Source organism: Chanos chanos, chromosome 4 (genome assembly GCF_902362185.1).
Source record: "Chanos chanos chromosome 4, fChaCha1.1, whole genome shotgun sequence".
NCBI lineage: Eukaryota > Metazoa > Chordata > Actinopteri > Gonorynchiformes > Chanidae > Chanos > Chanos chanos.
In genome coordinates this window covers 46,326,036-46,343,428 of record NC_044498.1, presented here as the reverse complement: position 1 = coordinate 46,343,428, position 17,393 = coordinate 46,326,036, and the positions used below count along the sequence as shown (strand labels likewise).

The 17,393-nt window shown below is 41.1% G+C and overlaps 1 protein-coding gene across 1 annotated transcript in view; it reads left to right on the top strand.

Moving 5' to 3' along the window:
- The window catches only part of prkceb (protein kinase C, epsilon b), a 63,950-nt gene that overhangs the window by 36,975 nt on the left and 9,582 nt on the right, over positions 1-17,393 (top strand). Inside the window, exons 5-11 of the mRNA XM_030770432.1 lie at positions 241-329; positions 598-730; positions 1,229-1,371; positions 1,578-1,668; positions 1,821-2,035; positions 2,898-3,071; positions 12,571-12,725. Of these exons, the coding sequence (XP_030626292.1) occupies positions 241-329; positions 598-730; positions 1,229-1,371; positions 1,578-1,668; positions 1,821-2,035; positions 2,898-3,071; positions 12,571-12,725 (1,000 nt within the window). The remainder of the gene's footprint in view (positions 1-240; positions 330-597; positions 731-1,228; positions 1,372-1,577; positions 1,669-1,820; positions 2,036-2,897; positions 3,072-12,570; positions 12,726-17,393) is intronic.

Below are 17,393 nucleotides of genomic sequence, written 5' to 3'. Positions count from 1 at the left end.
TAGTTATCTTCGTAACTCCATTACATATAACCTATCTATATTCTTTTAACCTCACATTTACACATTTCAATTCAAAAATGATTTCCTTTTTTTTTTCTTTCAGTATTGTTTTTTACCAGCTAAATCACGTTTTCCATTCTTACCTGGTAGTTGCTGATTAGTCATTCACAGAACTACATAGCTATCCACCGAATGACCTGTTCAGTTTTTGACTGTGTCCTCACCTGTGTGGTTTGTCAGTGTGTACCTGTGTTGTCCACAAACGATGCCATGAGCTGATCATCACCAAATGTGCTGGACTGAAGAAACAAGAGGACACGACAGAGGAGGTAAAATAAAAAAAAACTCTATCTGCTCTCTTATAGCCCATCGCAGCCATTTCAATGAGTGTTAATGCATTTCCATCATAAATCTTGTAATACATAGTTATACACACGTCTGTTTATGATCTTGTACTTTCAGTTGTTTGTTACTATAAAGCATCTTTACTCTAATAGTGATTTATTACAGTGGATCATTCAGTGAATCCCATACAGTTCTGTCCTATATGCGGCCTCAGCTGGTTGACCGAGATTTTCTTGTGTGTGTCGCCCCCAGCAGGTGGGCTCGCAGCGGTTCAGTGTTAACATGCCTCACAAGTTCAGCATTCATAACTACAAAGTCCCTACATTCTGTGACCACTGCGGTTCTCTGCTGTGGGGTCTCCTCAGGCAAGGACTGCAGTGCAAAGGTGAGTAAAGAAAAATCTCACCGCAAACCTGACCGTGTTCATGTCAAAACGGTCTGTGTTTGACCCTGATGAGTTCATTACTCATCAGGGTCAATCCCTAGAGGACTGACAAAGAGCATCCTGTTGCAAGTGACTGACACACTGCAGATGTTTAAAGATAAATTACTCTGACATTAATGCTTTGCTGCCCCCAGGAAAATGTAAACTGGAAACGAATACCAGTGTGATTGTCAAATACAGGGAAATCAGACTGACCAATAGCCCACTACAGACTTCACACTCCACTGTTACTCCTACGTTCTAAACACACAAACACACTTCACATTGTAGGTTCATACCATTTAGCTAAGATGGAAACTATACATATTGTTCATCTGTGAGCTCTATTTCTCTGTATCTGTTTCACTTTCCAACTTTCTCTGTCATTGTCTCTCTCCCTCTCTCTCTCTCTCTCTCTCTCTCTCTCTCTCTGCTGTTGCGTGTGTTGTGTGTCTGTAGTGTGTAAGATGAATGTACACAGGCGATGTGAAAGTAACGTGGCCCCTAACTGTGGCGTGGATGCTCGGGGGATTGCTAAGGTGCTGTCTGACCTGGGGGTCACACCCGATAAGATATCCGGCAGCGTGCAGAGGAAGAAAAAGGCAAGACCACAGAGAAGTGCATTTCAGAATGATACATCTGTACGTGTGCTGTTGTTCATTAAAAACATTTATAAAGAATGCATTTGATTACAGTGTTAATGTCGATGTTAAGGATGTGGGTGATGATGACGATGGTGATGGTGATGATGATGATGATGATGATGATGGTTAGGACAATAATTATGACAAAGATGATTTTTGTCAAGTTTACACAAGGTCCAGACTCACAGCCACTACCGATATCCCCCCAGTCTGAAGATCGTTCCCAGTCTGCTCCCACATCACCATGTGACCAGGGTACACAGACTCCTCCTCAGTCACACGCAACACACACACCCTACCAACTCCTTTACTAGCTTATGCCTATCCACACTATAGAAATACCACCCGTTCTTTACGTACCTGGAAGCATCACTGATGGTCCGCTCTGTTTTGCTCTGTGTTTGTAGACATGAAGGTATCAGAGAGCATTAGGCAAGCTCTGTCGTTTGAGCATCGCGGAGAGGAGATGAAGACGACCTCGTCCTCCTCCACCGCGGGCGGGGTCTCCGAGGAGGCGGGGGAGGGTCGGGAGAACGGCGAGGTCAAATCGGTCCAGAGCAAGAGGATGACTCTGGACCACTTCTCCTTCATCAAAGTCCTGGGCAAGGGCAGTTTTGGCAAAGTGAGTATTTCCCCGACCAGTCAAACTTATGTGAGACTAAACTGAAAGCTGTGTGCTTGGTGAGTATGATTTAAAGAAGTTTTAACCTCAGCTGAATTGTGTGCCGTGTGTGTCCTCTGACTGGTGTCACGGGAGCACTGGACGTTTGAAGGTTACAGTTTTAGACTTTGTCATGCTTCTTTTTTTTTTTTTTTTAAAGCTTTAGACATTGTTCTACTGCAATTTCCACACTTTCTTTGTCCTTTAGTACATGGACTACCAAAAAAGGACACGTTAGAACAGTTAAGCTTTTAATCCAGTAACTCATAGTCAAGATGAAGAATGGATGTGAATGGGTCATTTTCTTGTCTGTTTAGATAACTGAATAAATCAGGCATTTTATAAAATGTTGTAAAAATGAATTTATGTCACAACAGATAACAGCGACCCGTTGCTTTATTTCTCTTCACCGCGTCTGGGCTCCTCTGATTTGTCTCCTGTTTTGGAGTGATGCACATTCTCAATGCCAATACAAAGTCTAGAAGATCTCTCTGTTGTCCCGTACATTATTGGGAAAATGGAATAAAAATGCTCGCAACCTCCCTCACATTGCATTTTGGATGAACCCCGGGAACGAACAGAATGAACGGAAAAAGTCAGCGCGCTCCAAAAATCGTTTTTTAACTCGCAACATTTCTTTTTCAAATGAAAATAAATCACAGGAAAACCATATGGTTTGATTCATCCTTTGTGGGTATATTAAAGAAGGTTTCAGTGCCACGTTAAGTCGGTGACTGTGACGTGCAGTATTTTCTTTTGAGAGAATGCACGTTGTCAAAGGAGAGTTTTAGTGAGGTGTGTACCCCTTTCCTCCCCTGTGTAGGTCATGTTAGCTGAACTGCGAGGCACAGATGAGGTCTATGCTGTGAAAGTGTTGAAGAAGGACGTGATACTCCAGGATGACGACGTGGACTGTACCATGACGGAGAAACGGATCCTAGCGCTGGCCAGAAAACACCCCTACCTGACACAACTTTACTGCTGTTTCCAGACCAAGGTATGTAACACCCTCGACTTATCCCTTGCTCTCCGTATTTTTGGTCTCTTCCCAAACTCCAAAACACAGTCACAGGGGGACACTGAGTATTGGTAGTCATGTAAAGAGTCACAAAAGAGGTCTAGAATATAATTTACCCTGTAATGACTAGTCATCAGACTAGTCACGTTGAAATGACAGTTTTAGCGATCCACCACTTGATGGTGCTATAGCATAACATGTAACGCCAAAGAGAATGTAATGGGTTTCTCCTCCATTTCAACTGCTACACATGAAGTAGCGGCCCTTGTAAACCGTCTGCATCACAAGCCCTGGGCACTCTGTCTTTGTAGTCGTTAATTTTAAGCAAGCGTATTAGGTTTAGTAAAGTTTATAACTTTTTGTGGAAGTGATAGATGATGGTTGGCCTGTCCTCACTTTTTCCCTATGTGTGCTTAAAAAATCACTCCTTGTGTGTTTAAATATATAAAGCCAGTGGAAAAGCCAAGGGAGTTCATTAAAGCAAAAGAAGCATGCTCTGTGTTTGTGTGGGCTTTTTCATGTTATGTGAGTTTTTTATGTATGAGTGTGTATGTGTGTGTGTGTGTGTGTGTGTGTGTGTGTGTGTGTGTGTATGTTGGAGATTTAAGTTTCTTTTGCATTGTGGGGTCCAGATTTCCCTATGTGAACATAAATATCTGACAAGTGAGGACCTCCATTTACTGGTCCCCACTTTTCTGGACATGCTGAAATCTGTCTTGAGGGGAGTTATAGCCATTAGTCACTGTTAGGTTTACAGTAAAATGGATGTCACTAGGACGCCATGGCTGCTATATAGAGACAAATGTCTTTGTGTGTGTGTGTGTGTGTGTGTGTATGTGTGTGCTGGTGAGGAGTGAGGGCCATGCTCTCTCATTAATCCTGCCTGTATACATTTTCCAGGCACTCCATTATCCTACACTTCCAAGCTTAAGTCCTGTGTTATCTTTCTCTTGAGTCACCACTGGAGTGACAGAATCTCAACAACCGATGACACATGCACACACACACACACACACACACACACACACACACACACACAGATTGCATAACTGTTCTTTTTTGGAGGAGTGGAAAGAGATGGAATCTAAAAGGAGGAGTGTTACCTGTGAAGACAGAGTTAGATGAGTTGTGGTTACTTTGATTGGCTTTGGAGCGTGACTGATATGACAAGGGGTTGACTTTTTTCTGCTCAGGCAACCTATTTAAGCACTATATACCCTCTTCATGCATGTCCTGCTGGTATTTAAGGTAAGTGAGCCAAGGATCGTCATGTTACAGTCTTCAGTTCCCTACAGTGAAGATTATGCGTACAGCGAAAAATGTTCAGATCCATTAAAGTTACGTAAGTGAAACTTTATATGCCCATACATTCTTTTCTTTTCTTGTTTTTTTTTTTTTTTTCTTTTTTGTTCTCGCACGTCCCGTAAACGTTCAGGGCCTCAACGTCGTAGTAGAGAGAGGTAGGCCCGGCGAAAGGACTCCGCCTCGTTTCAGCCTGGCCATCTTGTTTATTTTCCCAGCCCTGGACCTGGAGTCTGTTGTAATGATGCCGTCCTCTGTTTCACTAATTTATTTATTTCTCCCATTTCCCCAAACAAACTGGAGAACATTGTGTTCTGGCAGCTCACATGAGTAGGAGGGAGGGAGGGAGGGAGAGAGGGAGAATGGGGAGGGGGTGGCAAGCAGGAGAGGAGAGAGGGGAGGAAGAGGGTTAGGTGCATGGATGGAGGGAGGGGTGCGCAATGAAAGAGTGAGGTAAGGAGAAAGGCATAGAGAAGAAGAAGAAGAAGAAGAAGAAGAGAAAAGAAGGGATCGGTAGTCAGGAAAGGTCTGTGAGGACAAAGATGCGCTTTAATGGAGCGAAGGCCGAAAAGCAAAGGCTTTCATTGGACACTTTAGTTTGTTTTAAGAGCGGTGAGCTCGCTTTAGACATGTAAATAATGGTGATTTAAGAGTGAAACGGGTTGCTGTTCAGAGAACTCATGAAACTGAAATAAACCCGTTTCAGTCAAGAGAGCCAAAGTCTTGGAATAAAAGAGAGACAGTTGTGTGATCTTGATAACTTTTGGCTACCGCAGGTTGTTGTTGTTGCTCTATTCATCCGACGCTCCTTATCTTCTCAAAGGACGTGTGTTCGCTCCTCTCTTCTGTCTCTCTCTCTCTTTTCTGTGTGTCTTTAAAAGGGGCACTTGACTGTTTTTGGGGTAATTGGCGATTTGTGTCTGGTGTTTGCTTAGTGCCAAAACAAGGCAATTGTTAGAGACCTTACATAACAGGGTTCTGATCATTATCAGACTCGATGTGTATTCCATATGCTGTTTGTTTTCTTTGCCAAGCACACACACACACACACACACACACACACACATCGTTAAGGCAGCTTGAGCGTTTCTGATTTCAGCTGTTGGACAAAAAAGAAACACACACACACACACACATACACACACAAACACACATACATACACACACGCACACAAATGCATGAACCTGAATACTGACAGAAAATTTTGCAAAGCAATAATTTAGATACAAAAATATTTCAAAAGTCTGATTAAAATAGACAGCATAGTATGGAGATCACATGAGAGGACGTACCTGTTTCCGGAAAATTCTCTCCTTCATCATCTGTCTCTAATTGGTATGGATTCTCTCCTTCTCACTGTGTGTTTTTTTTTTTAATCAGATCTCAAAAGTAGATGAATGCAGGTGAGTGGACGTGTGTGTTCTCTTCTCCTCTTTGTTCTGTTTTTTTTTTTTCTCTACCTCTCTCTCTCATCAGTTCTTTGTAGCCTCACACGTAGCACATCGTGTTGACCTCTCTTTGACATCTCTCTCTCTCTCTCTCGCTCACGCCATTTCGTGTTCTCTCTCTGTGCCCAATTTGGTAACAGCCACAGATACAGACAACTTTGCTTATTTTTTTTTTCCCCCTGCGCTGCGAAAAACAATCTCCCGCAACTTCTGCTGAAAATCTGATCTCATTACGACTGACGTTTGATATTTTAAGTGTACCGTGGCAGCCTTAATAAAGTAACGTTCTGTTACTTTTGGTTTGCTTTTAAAGATGAGCCGCCTGATCCCGGAACAGTGGTGGCCCGCGGAAAGCCGTTGAGTTTTTTGTTTTAAACTTTTTGAATTATTAATATTTTGGAAACATTTGCAGTGTTTCAGGCCATCCTTTTTTTTTTTTTCTTTTTTTCACAGGAAAAAATAACCTCTCTGTTGATTAACGTTGACCTGCCTCTCGTCGTTTTAACTCATTTAATGTGGGCATAAAATGAATCACATTTGTTGTTTGGTCAATTTGTTGGACTGATTTTAGGGACAGCCTAATGGCCGGTTTCTATATTTCTTTTTCTTTTTCTTTCTCTTTCTTTTTTTTTAAAGCAAACATTTAATTTACTGTCAGGTCCCTTTCTCTTTTTCAAAACCAATACCAAATGTCTCTCTTTACTGAACTGTATGATATATGTTCATTTGTTTTACAATTATCACTATATGGTGTGACATTTTAGTTCCTGTTTTCCACTCTTGATGTAGGGCTTCTTGTCAAAACAATTCAAAGGTTCTGTGACCTGTCTCAGACCTCAAACAGTAAACCAAAATTTGAGTTATCTGATGGCATCTGTTTTTAATAGGAATGTACACTGCCAGCGTGGTGATGTCATAAGTACCAAGCGATGACATGAACAACTGAAAGGGAGAAATACCCTGTAGTGAACCAAGGCCTAACTATTCTCCCTGGACCCTAATCGGCTTCAGGATCATGGCTGTTCCCTTATCGACCTAATTGCGTCTCTGAAATGTAAATAATGTTATACAACCATTCTAGGCCTCTTATGGATTCATACAGCAACTGGAAAGACTTAGAGGGTGAGAGAGAGAGAGAGAAAGTGAGAGAGAGAGCGAGAAAGAGAGAGAGAGCGGAAGAGGATTATCTTACACGCAAAGTGAGTCTTCTTGGAAAAAAGGGGAATATATAGGAAAAGCGGGGGGGAGAGAGGAAGAGGGATTGGAGAAAGAGAGGTTTTAAGTTTAAATGAGATTTAATTGGTGTTACATCACACGGTACAGAGAGAAAAAGCCAGATTAGCCAGGTGTCCAAAGAAGCCTTTGTTCTCTGCAGAAAAAGCATTTTTTTTTTTCAAAATAACCTCTACAGGTTAAAGAAAAGTTATTCCCTCAAGATGTCTCGGTGTCCGTAATGTGACATACCTCATTTTCGAAAGTGCTGAGTTCATTGGAACACATTAAGCCTTGGATGTCAAAATCCAGTCCCTCGCGGGCCAATGTCCTGCTGCCTTTTAATTTCACTTCTTAATTACCCGCTGATTTGAACCTAGAAAACTGGCGTGCGCCGTCTTCAACCAATCAGAGACTGCTTGTGGATGGTTGACAAGAAAAACAGCAGACCTTGCCCCCCCCCCGCCTCCTCCCAAGACTGCATTTTGACACCTCTGGATTAAGCAAATGAAATTTACCAACTATTTTAACACGGTGAGTTTAGCTGTAGGCAAAGGGCAGTATTTGCAACCTAAAGTCCTTACCACTGGCTCTGAAGCACCAACCGTAAGCATGAGATGGCTCTGTCCGAACACACGTGTCCTGTTCTGTTCTGTAATGGGACCTGAAGTGTTGTTTTGCCTGTAAGCATTATTACCTGGCCTTTTTTAGAGCTTCTCAGACTTGTTTTGGTCGCATGCTTTACCTCACAGTTCACACAATGAGGCAAGGTTTTTTCTTCTCTCTCTCTCTCTCTCTCTCTCTCTCTCTCTCTCTCTCTGTCTCTCATTCTTTGAATCATCTCTTGGACGTGACTTCAGTTTGGAAAGCTCCCAGGTAACTTGGCTGCTCTCCTGGAAGTTTATGTTCAGTTTTTACTCTGTTAATTGTGCCGTTTGATTGGGGTATCCTCACCACGGCAGCTGTGTACACAACAACACCCTCTGGCAACCAAGCGCTAACCAAAACACTCCAGAGTACCGTGGGTATAACTAATATTCACAGCTAGACTCAGCCTCATGAGAGCATCTCATAAATAGTTTTACAAATCCTCAGTGGATTCCATTCTCAGATGTGACACAACATGCACTTCATTCATTCATGTATGTATTCATTCATTTGTTCGTTCACTCATTCATTTCAGGAATAAGGATTGGTTCTGAAGAATGTCCATCATCTGAGCTTCACGCATGTAAAAGAGACTTAAACAATCAAAACCAATTCACACTAAAACTTCAGTCAGGATTTATAGGCAATTGATTTGTTTTAATAATATAGTAATAAAAGTGTGTAGTAATACAGTCATTATATCCGTTCTATTACATTAATTCTGCACACTTAAATCGATACAGATTTTGAATTCTTTGTGGGAAGCGTTACAAAATATGCAGTATGTAATACTATAGTTATAAATATATAAATATATGTGTAATACAACAATTAACACACCAATATGCTTCACGTTTTAGCAAGAGGTATAGGCCTGGGCCAAATTTTTAAGTTATTATACTGAAAGGGGAGAAAGCGTTGGTTCATTTTGCTGCAGGCTCTGCACTCTCTCTCTCCCAGCGCGGTGGAAACAGGGGGAATCAACACATCCTCTCTAAGCCTCCTCCTGAACACATCTCTCGCCATGGCTTTTCATGCTACATTTAGCTCCGCGACCAGACTCCGACTGTTTTTTTGCACAAACATTCCGTTCTGAACAGACTGTTCTCAAACACGACGTTTTTATTAATGACGTTGGATGACTGCAACAGGTTTGGACCTGAAAGGTTGCCTGCTCAAGTTCGAACAACCCAATTAGGGCCTTGGTTTGAGCAAGAGAGAGAGAGAGAGAGTGAGAGAGAAGCAGAGAAAAACAGAGTGCATGGTCACTTTTACACGTCTTATGTAAAGAGAAACCCATCGGGAGAGTGTTTGTCATTCTCTTTCTTCCGGAAATCTGTTCTGCAACGATTCCATAAAACGCACACTCTCCAGATGATGAGCGTCGACTTTCTGGTTAGAAATGAGTGTGTGTTTTATGTGGTTTTGGGGTAACAGAAAGTAAAGATAATTAATAGATAACAGCCACAGATTAAAGCTGTTCATTGTTTATTTATCATAACTTGATACTTTGGGGATATAAGGAAATATTGGTTTGAGTGGTTGGGCATAGTTGAACAACCAGGTTCAAATGCTGTAACTGAGTAGTTTACAATAAGGTACTATATGCAAAACATGATTTTCATAAATGTCCTTACTACAGAGGTTTTTTCCCCTCTTTTTTGTCCTTCTTTTGTTCAGTAGGGAGAGGGAATTCTGACCACTCTGTGCTTTACATAACTTATAGTTTCACCTCTGACACTATATCTGTGCTATAAGTAATAAGAAAGGGAAAGAGGGTGTGTGTGTGTGTGTGTGTGTGTGTGTGTGTGTGTGTGTGTACATGTGGGTGCATATGCGCATGTGTGTTGCTATCCGGTCAGTCCATGTACGGTACATGCAGAGGTCAATCCGCAGCATTGGGCTTAAGGATAAACATTCTTGACTGGCATCCAGGGCCACACACACAATACACTCTGTACTGAAAATATAACGATTTCCTGCTGCTATCAAATCACAAAGCCAACCGCTTGTTGAACTAGTATGCAGCGTGTTAATCTTATGATAGAGAACAGCAATTACTTAAACTCTTTTTTCTTTTTAAAAAGTTGGACAAAGTTAAAGCTAAAATGAGCTTGCCAATAGAAAAGAAAAAACTTCAGTCTTGCTGTCTCCGCTCGTCGATATTGAGTTTCATGGCTGTTCTAGAGACAACAGAAAGTCAAGCTATCTCAACTCTTGGAAACAGGTCTCTAAGGAAGGCTTTCTCTTAAATACTAGGGAATGTTTTCTTTGACTATGGTAAACCAGTGGCCACTGTGTGTGTGTGTGTGTGTGGGGGTCTGTGTGTATGTGTGCTTGTGTGCATGTGTGTGTGGGTAAGTGTATGTATGCCAGTGTTACATAATGTGCAGGTTCAGAGTGGAGACACACATACATTCTCTCTGTGAGGCTAAGACTGCCCACAGCTGCCTGCCACACACTGAGTCTCTGCTTGTTGGGTCTTGGGACTTATCTGTCCATCGAGTCTTTTCTCTCGCGCGGCATAGGGACGCCGGTATCTGTACATTTCTAATTGGAGGCAGGAAATGTTTATTCATGTTTGATTGGGTGGGCCTTTGCTGCATCTTTGGGTACATTTAAACAAACTATTTCGACATCCTGTTTAAATTCGCTTTCAGAACGCGAGAACAAGAAAAAGGTAGACAACTGCACTCTTATATAAGATGTGTGTCAAAGAAAGGAAAGGACATCAGGACATATCCTATAGCATAAGACTAGCAATTGCGACATAATTCGTTCTGAAAGATAACAAGCCAAGCTAACCACAACTCCCCAAAGGGGATGTTCTCCATTTTGCATTCTTGGACTCAGTTTCGCCTTTACCTTGGTGTTCGCCTGGACCTTGTATGGTTTTTCAGTGAAATATCAGGAAATTTTTTTGTCCCATAAAAAAAAAAAACAACAACAACACATTGCTTAAAGCACAATCAAAACTATATTATGTTTTCAAAAATCAGTTTCTTACTGATGCGTGATCTTGTTGATGTTTTTTTTGTTTTGTTGATGTTGTCCCGTCTCTTGTGAGCAGTGAATTTCGCTAATACGTTTGGAAATTTTCTTACTGGATCTCTCCATATACATAGCAAAAGAAAGGCTGGTAGATATCGGTCTTCTGAAATAATGTATCAGAAAAATGATTTACATAATTGAATTGCAAAGAAGCAGTTGTTGAAATGCGTGGACAAGGGTGAACTTCCCGTTTAAAACACAAAGAGAATCACACCAAGGCCCGCACCATTTAAATCAGATTTCAATAAGCAGGCATTGGTTCAAGTCACAGTTTTGCAAGCCAGATTGAAGTCACATGTCTTCACTCTTAAATCTGATGCCAAGCTCTGTATATAGATGGAAGAGACACCAAGGCCGCAGTGTTATCCATTCAAAGTCAATCCACGAGTCAACAATTTTCAATTTCAGTTTTTTCTTTATTTTTTATTTTTCGCAATGGTTATTTTGAACAAGTGACAAAATTATCGATGTATGCATTTATTTATGCCTATATCTTCTTATGTTTTATTTTCATATTGGTAATCAGTGAGGTTTTGTGAGAAAAAAGGTATAAAGTCATATCGCATTTCTGAAAGCAGTGTGACTTGGCTTGACTTTGGTATTTCACTTCACTGTCTCAAGGTTGTCATCTGAACATGCCGGATCACTAGTGTTCATCTAATCGTTACTAACACACTCGAGATAAGCTCATTTTAGACTCTGCATAAGTTGTCCCGTGACATATGTACATACTTGCTATGTTATTGCACCACTCTTTCATACCCTAGGTTTCACTACAGTAAATGCTCTCTCTCTCTCTCTCTCTCTCTCTCTCTCTCTCTCTCTCTCTCTCTCTCTCTCTCTCTCTGTCTCTCTCTCTCTCTGTGTATACAGTACTAGCTTACACACATTACAGACATTACAGAGTGGCGTGATTTTTCCCACACGCTTGATGGATGCTAAACAATTCACCGCTGTGCACTGTCAGCAGAAAGAACGCGGCACAGTGGAGAACTGAGGGGACCAGTGAAGCAGAAATCAGGCCTGTGACTTGACTACAGTCAGTAGCTGTGCTCAAGTCACAGCCAGAGTTAGAGTGAGAGTGAGTCTAGCATGAGTCTAGCATGCTTTACCCTGCTGGTCCCCCGTGAATCGGCAAAAAACACAAAAACAGTGTGGCACACTTCAGTGTTTCTAAATATTTTATTTGCATTTTATTTATTCATTTGTGTGTGTGTGTGTGTGTGTGTGTGTGTGTTAACCTGATAACCCTAATGTAAATATGCCACTGACCATTCCAAGAAGTCCATTACTTTCAACAATGGCTCAGCAGGGGAGGAGTGCTCTTCTAATGTACATGTACATATATATAGTCCTTTTTATAACCCTTCCCCTATTTGCACACTCATTTCCTATGTACCAGAGCAGAGCTTAAGGAGGGGTTTGCTTTTCATTTTTTTTTCCATACATTGTAAAAGAAGGAGATCAGAGCTCTAAGCAGAAGCACTAAGATGTAGGAGCATGATATGAATCTTGATTGTATACGAGGATGGGCCTGGCTCAGTGTGAAGAATGAGTAATCATACAGAAATCTCGCCCCCCCCCCCTTCCCCGACCGTCAGGCCCCGGGGTCAGTGGGGACACACGTCTGCCTTTACCCATATATTATACGAAATCTAAAACGATTCATATTCTATTTTTAATGTCCCCAAACTGCTACCATGGTTCATTTGCTGTCACGTAACACTGTAAATTTTTTTTTTTTTTTTTTGCTCTGACAGACTTAATGAGGATTTGATGCAGCGTTTTTTTTTTTTGTCTCTCTTCCCTTCTGTAGGATCGCCTCTTTTTCGTGATGGAGTATGTGAACGGGGGAGACCTGATGTTTCAGATCCAGCGCTCGCGTAAATTCGACGAGGCGCGCTCCAGATTTTACGCCGCCGAGGTCACGTCAGCTCTCATGTTCCTGCATCGAAACGGTGTCATCTACAGGTGGGATGTTTCTTTACACAGAGCGACCGTGATATGACAACCGCGGCTTTGAACCGCTCTGCAGAAATTCAGATACCGTCTGACTTCACCTCATATCACTCCAGGAATGAACCTGCTAACCCCAACTGTTTTGATTCAAACTCCGCTCTCGCGTGACCCGTCAAGACTGTCAGCTAACAGCAAACACAAATACAGCTAAAATACCTCATGTTTTTTTTTTACAGCTGTATCATAACACCATTGTGTAAAACAGCAAATACGGTCTTAAAATAGACAGAATTTTGGGCTCTAAAAGAAATTTTTGGACCGAAAAACGAGAGTTAAATCCAGTGTTTTTTCTGGGCTGAAACAAGCATCTGAATTTTAGCACGGATTCCCGCGGCCCAATCACGCGATGTCGCGGAGATGATGAGATCAGATGGAATTCTCGTCCCATGATTTTGGGTCAGAGTTGGTGCGCATTTAGAGGCTATTTTGCTTAGAGAAAAGGCATATTTTTTGACCTTGTTTACCTCAGGTTGTTTACTTGGGGGAGGCTCTGTACGTTGGATGATTTATTCGTTCTCTGACAGTTTGTTTATATACCCAATTGCGTGTCATTAACCGTACTCCAGAGTGGCTGCTTGGGGAAGAGTTGGCATCCTTTTGACTAATTCCTTTCCTCTTGTTTTGCGCTTGAGCTAAAAAAAAATGTTCTGTGTGCACCCTGCAAGAAATGAATAAATATTTGGATAGTGCAGTTTATTTAAAAAAAAAAAAAAATTACTGCCCCAAAAAAAACATGCATGCATCGATTGTATCCAACAACGTTCACAAGTCTATTAAGCCTGAGGTGAGCATTTGAGATGTGTAAAATGTTTGCACATATACCTGAGATCTTTTTTTTTTTTTTTTTTATTACTTTCTACTTGAAGACTTTTAAAGCAATTAAAAATGTGTGTTCTTACCCGCTTCATGGGACTTTTTTTAACAAACAGTGGCCTTAATACAGGCATGACCCTGGTCACGTCTCCATTTTATCTGGCTCCAGGCGACCTCGGTGACCTCTGTGTGCTCTCACCTCGCCATTCTTTGCCCTCACTTAAGACTCTACTGAGGCCTGAACAGGAAGAGTCTCATTTGGAGTTTAATGTTGTATTGAATTAAAAAAAAACAAAAAAAAAAACCCTCCTCCCTTTGCCTCTCTTCCTGAGCTCAGTCATTCAGAGGGCAAAGGGGCAAAATAGGTCACAACCAACGTTTTGAATGAAACATAAAAAAAAATAAATTAAAAAAATCGATGAAGTCAGAATAGCCCACTCAAGTATGTTTTCTTTCAGTCGTCTGAGTCTGACTTTGCTTTGGAATTGGTTTACTTGTAGTCTCATATCATATCGTAAGCGCATAATCACTACATAGACAAAGAATCTTATCACACCGGTTGAGGTTATCCCCTCATGACATTTGATTTTGCTACTTTGCTGCGCTGATTTTTTATCAAGATTCTTGATCGATTGTAAAGAAGACCCATTATATGGAAAGAATTTCAAAAATAGCTTTAGCTGCATAACATGTTCCTTTGAAGTTATAGATGTTCATTTTATGCAATCCGCTCCTTAACATAGGTTTCTGTAGTTCCTCTCTGTGTTATCTTTCATAATATTTTTGTTCATTTAGTCCTGCCCCTGATCCAGGACCAGTGATCCAGACCGTTCCTCATATCTGTACACTGTTAACCCTGACATTAGTATAGTATCAGTTTTCTGCCCTCAGGTGAAATCCTCAGTTCCTCTCAGATCCCAGTTTTGTGTGTCATCTCATGCAGCTGTCTTGTGGTCTTATATCGGTCTTGCTCATTTGGGTTTGTGGTCTTAGTGTGTTTAGAGGCACCAGTAGGCCCATCTTAAACACAGGCGTTATTCCTGATTTCCCCGGATAAGCAATAGTCCTGATACAAACAAAATGTACTCATTAGGGGAAGATAGTGGATTCTGTTTAGACTGGCTCCTTGAGCAGTTTGATTCAGTCTGTTCTGAGATTTAGTCACTGACCATAACAGAGCCTAAAGTAGACCAGTGCTAGTGGCAAATCGGTCACCCCCGATGACGCCATGAGATATATTCTGAAACAATTAGTGAGATCATCTAACCAGAATTACACAGCCTCATGAACTTATAGCAGTTCTGTACTGCGATGGGATTATCAACATAACTTTTCCTACCACTGGAAACGGTGAGAGAACAGGATGCGGTCCAACCAATATGAATGCCGTATTGTTTATTAGACGAATAATGGCTCTTCGATGTCATACACGCTCGTATACACACATACACCCACACACACACACACACACACAAAACGCAACAGCTTAGTGAAAAGGCTTTCGTGATTACCTGTAGGAAAAAGGCCTTTAGTGCGAATCAGATCAGAGACCTTAAGAAAGCCATTACAGTTTAAGATATAAACTCTTTGTGCTGACAATCAGGAGAGACCTACCGGAAAGAAAAAAAAATACTTTACATACATAGAGTTAGCTGGTAACAGTCTTTTTTGATTTCGCTGACTACTTCACAAGATCTGAACTGATCGAGAACTAGCTGAGACATTGGTAATAAAACAAGTCAAAGCACACAGCCAGCTAGATGTCAGATGTCCATCGTCCAGTTAGCAGTTTAATGTTCTTTGAAATGTCTTTTGAAACTGGAAATGCGAGCTTACAAGCTCTTAGACTGTCCCTTTAAAAAAAAAAAAGGTTCCAGTATTAAAAGAAAGATTTTTTTCATGACCCAAATCCTTTATCTAATTTAATAACTCCATTATTTAGCTTGCGTTATGCTCTTAACAAGAGTCTCTGCTTCAGCGCTATCAGTACATATTGCCCAATGTGCTTGTCGTTCATTTTAATCATGTTTACCAACCCTACCTCCTTCACAGGTTTCGCTAGGAACATGTCGGCAATCAGAAAGTATAGAACAGAGCCTTGAAACGATTAGATTTCTCTTCATTTTCGAAAATCAAATGAATTAACTTCTGTTGTACTTTTTCATGCAACAACATCAAATAGCATAATTTTTTTCAAGCACTGTAAGAGGCATTTAGTACAGAAATTGCTTTTTCGGTTATATCTAACTACTAACAGAAATCCACTAACAGGCAGGAGCACGGTGCTCGTGTGTTTGCGTGAGTGTCATATTTAGGATGGTGGGGCTGCATATTTGTCAGATATGAACTCATCCTACCTTTCCATGACCTCTTTTACACACATACCGAAAAAAACACCTTCTGGAACAATCTGTGCTGTCCCAATGAAATACATAGCAAAAAAAAAAGAGGAAAAAACCCAGAATGTTTTTGTTGAAGACAGTAGCAGCTTGCCCTGATTCTAAAAGGGCATGTTGTAACTTGCTAGCTGTGTTGTAGATTGGCAGGAACCCGTATGCCAGCGTAGACGCTATCTAAAGGAGGGAGATTGGACTGGCCTCCTTTTTCTTTTTAATCATCCCTTTCAATTCACTCACTCACTCCTCTCTGAATGCTACGTGGGAAGAGTTACCTGTGCTTTTAGGGTTACCTCAAGGTCAAAGGTCAACTGATTCACTGTAACGCGTCATGTAGGCAACCTTGCGATAGCACGCGCTTGCGCTCACACACACACACACGCACACACACACACGCACACTCTAACTGTTATCTTCTCTTGTACAAGGACGGATTGACACGGGGTTGTCACTTATGATATACTGACCTGTGTGAAAGCATGCGTGAGGTCAGAGGCTGGCGTACGTTTACATGGAGAGAAATGCGTACAGGAGTTTATCCTCAAGCAGAATCCCCGGTGGACACTCACATGGTCGTGTGCAAATGCGCATAAGCAGAGTCATCACCGAACACTGCAATTGTTCTGAATGTTTTAAAACAACAAACACAGAGAGACAATCATACTCAGCTTGCAAACCCGTAATGAAAATGGAAAAGCTGGCCCTTTTCTTCTCTCATCCTCATCATGGCCACTACACAGTGCTTTGATTTTACTCAGATAGCAATCTGCATACCAGCAATGTGTGGTCGCAAAAAAACCTAATCAGTGATTAATAAACCCTCTGAGATGTTCGTTTGGAACCGCCGCGACCTTTCACTCGAAAAACTTTCAGCAATCACTTAGCTATTAATCAATATGCGTCAAGCCAAATCATTGAAACATCTGAAACCATGTTTTGAGTTTTATCATAAGAACGTTGTGTAAAACGCATGGTACATGTTAGTTTTTGGTTTTAGTTGTGTTCCAGACACATTTTTAGTCATGTTTTGTGAGAATAGACATTTTTGTTGTATTTGTGCAGCTGTTTGTATTGAAACAGAAATAGACCAAAAGATTTTAGATATTTTGGTCTTGTCGTTTTTTGGTCAAAATAAATACTAAATAAATTAGCCATTTTTGTCATCCCCTTGCAGAATTTTCAGTGTTATCTTTTGTGCCGTCATCGTCAAAAATAAAGATTTTAGTTAGAAAATAGCACTGCATTCTAAAAGATTCAAATTCACCTCTGAGATAGAGACCTATGACTGACTACCCTCTCACGTACTGTCAAGGTGATAAGAGCCAAGGCCCATAAACTGATACAGAATTCTTTAGATCAAACCTGAAACTACAGGTTTTTTTCTGCTGGGATGTGTCCTTTTAAAATGTGC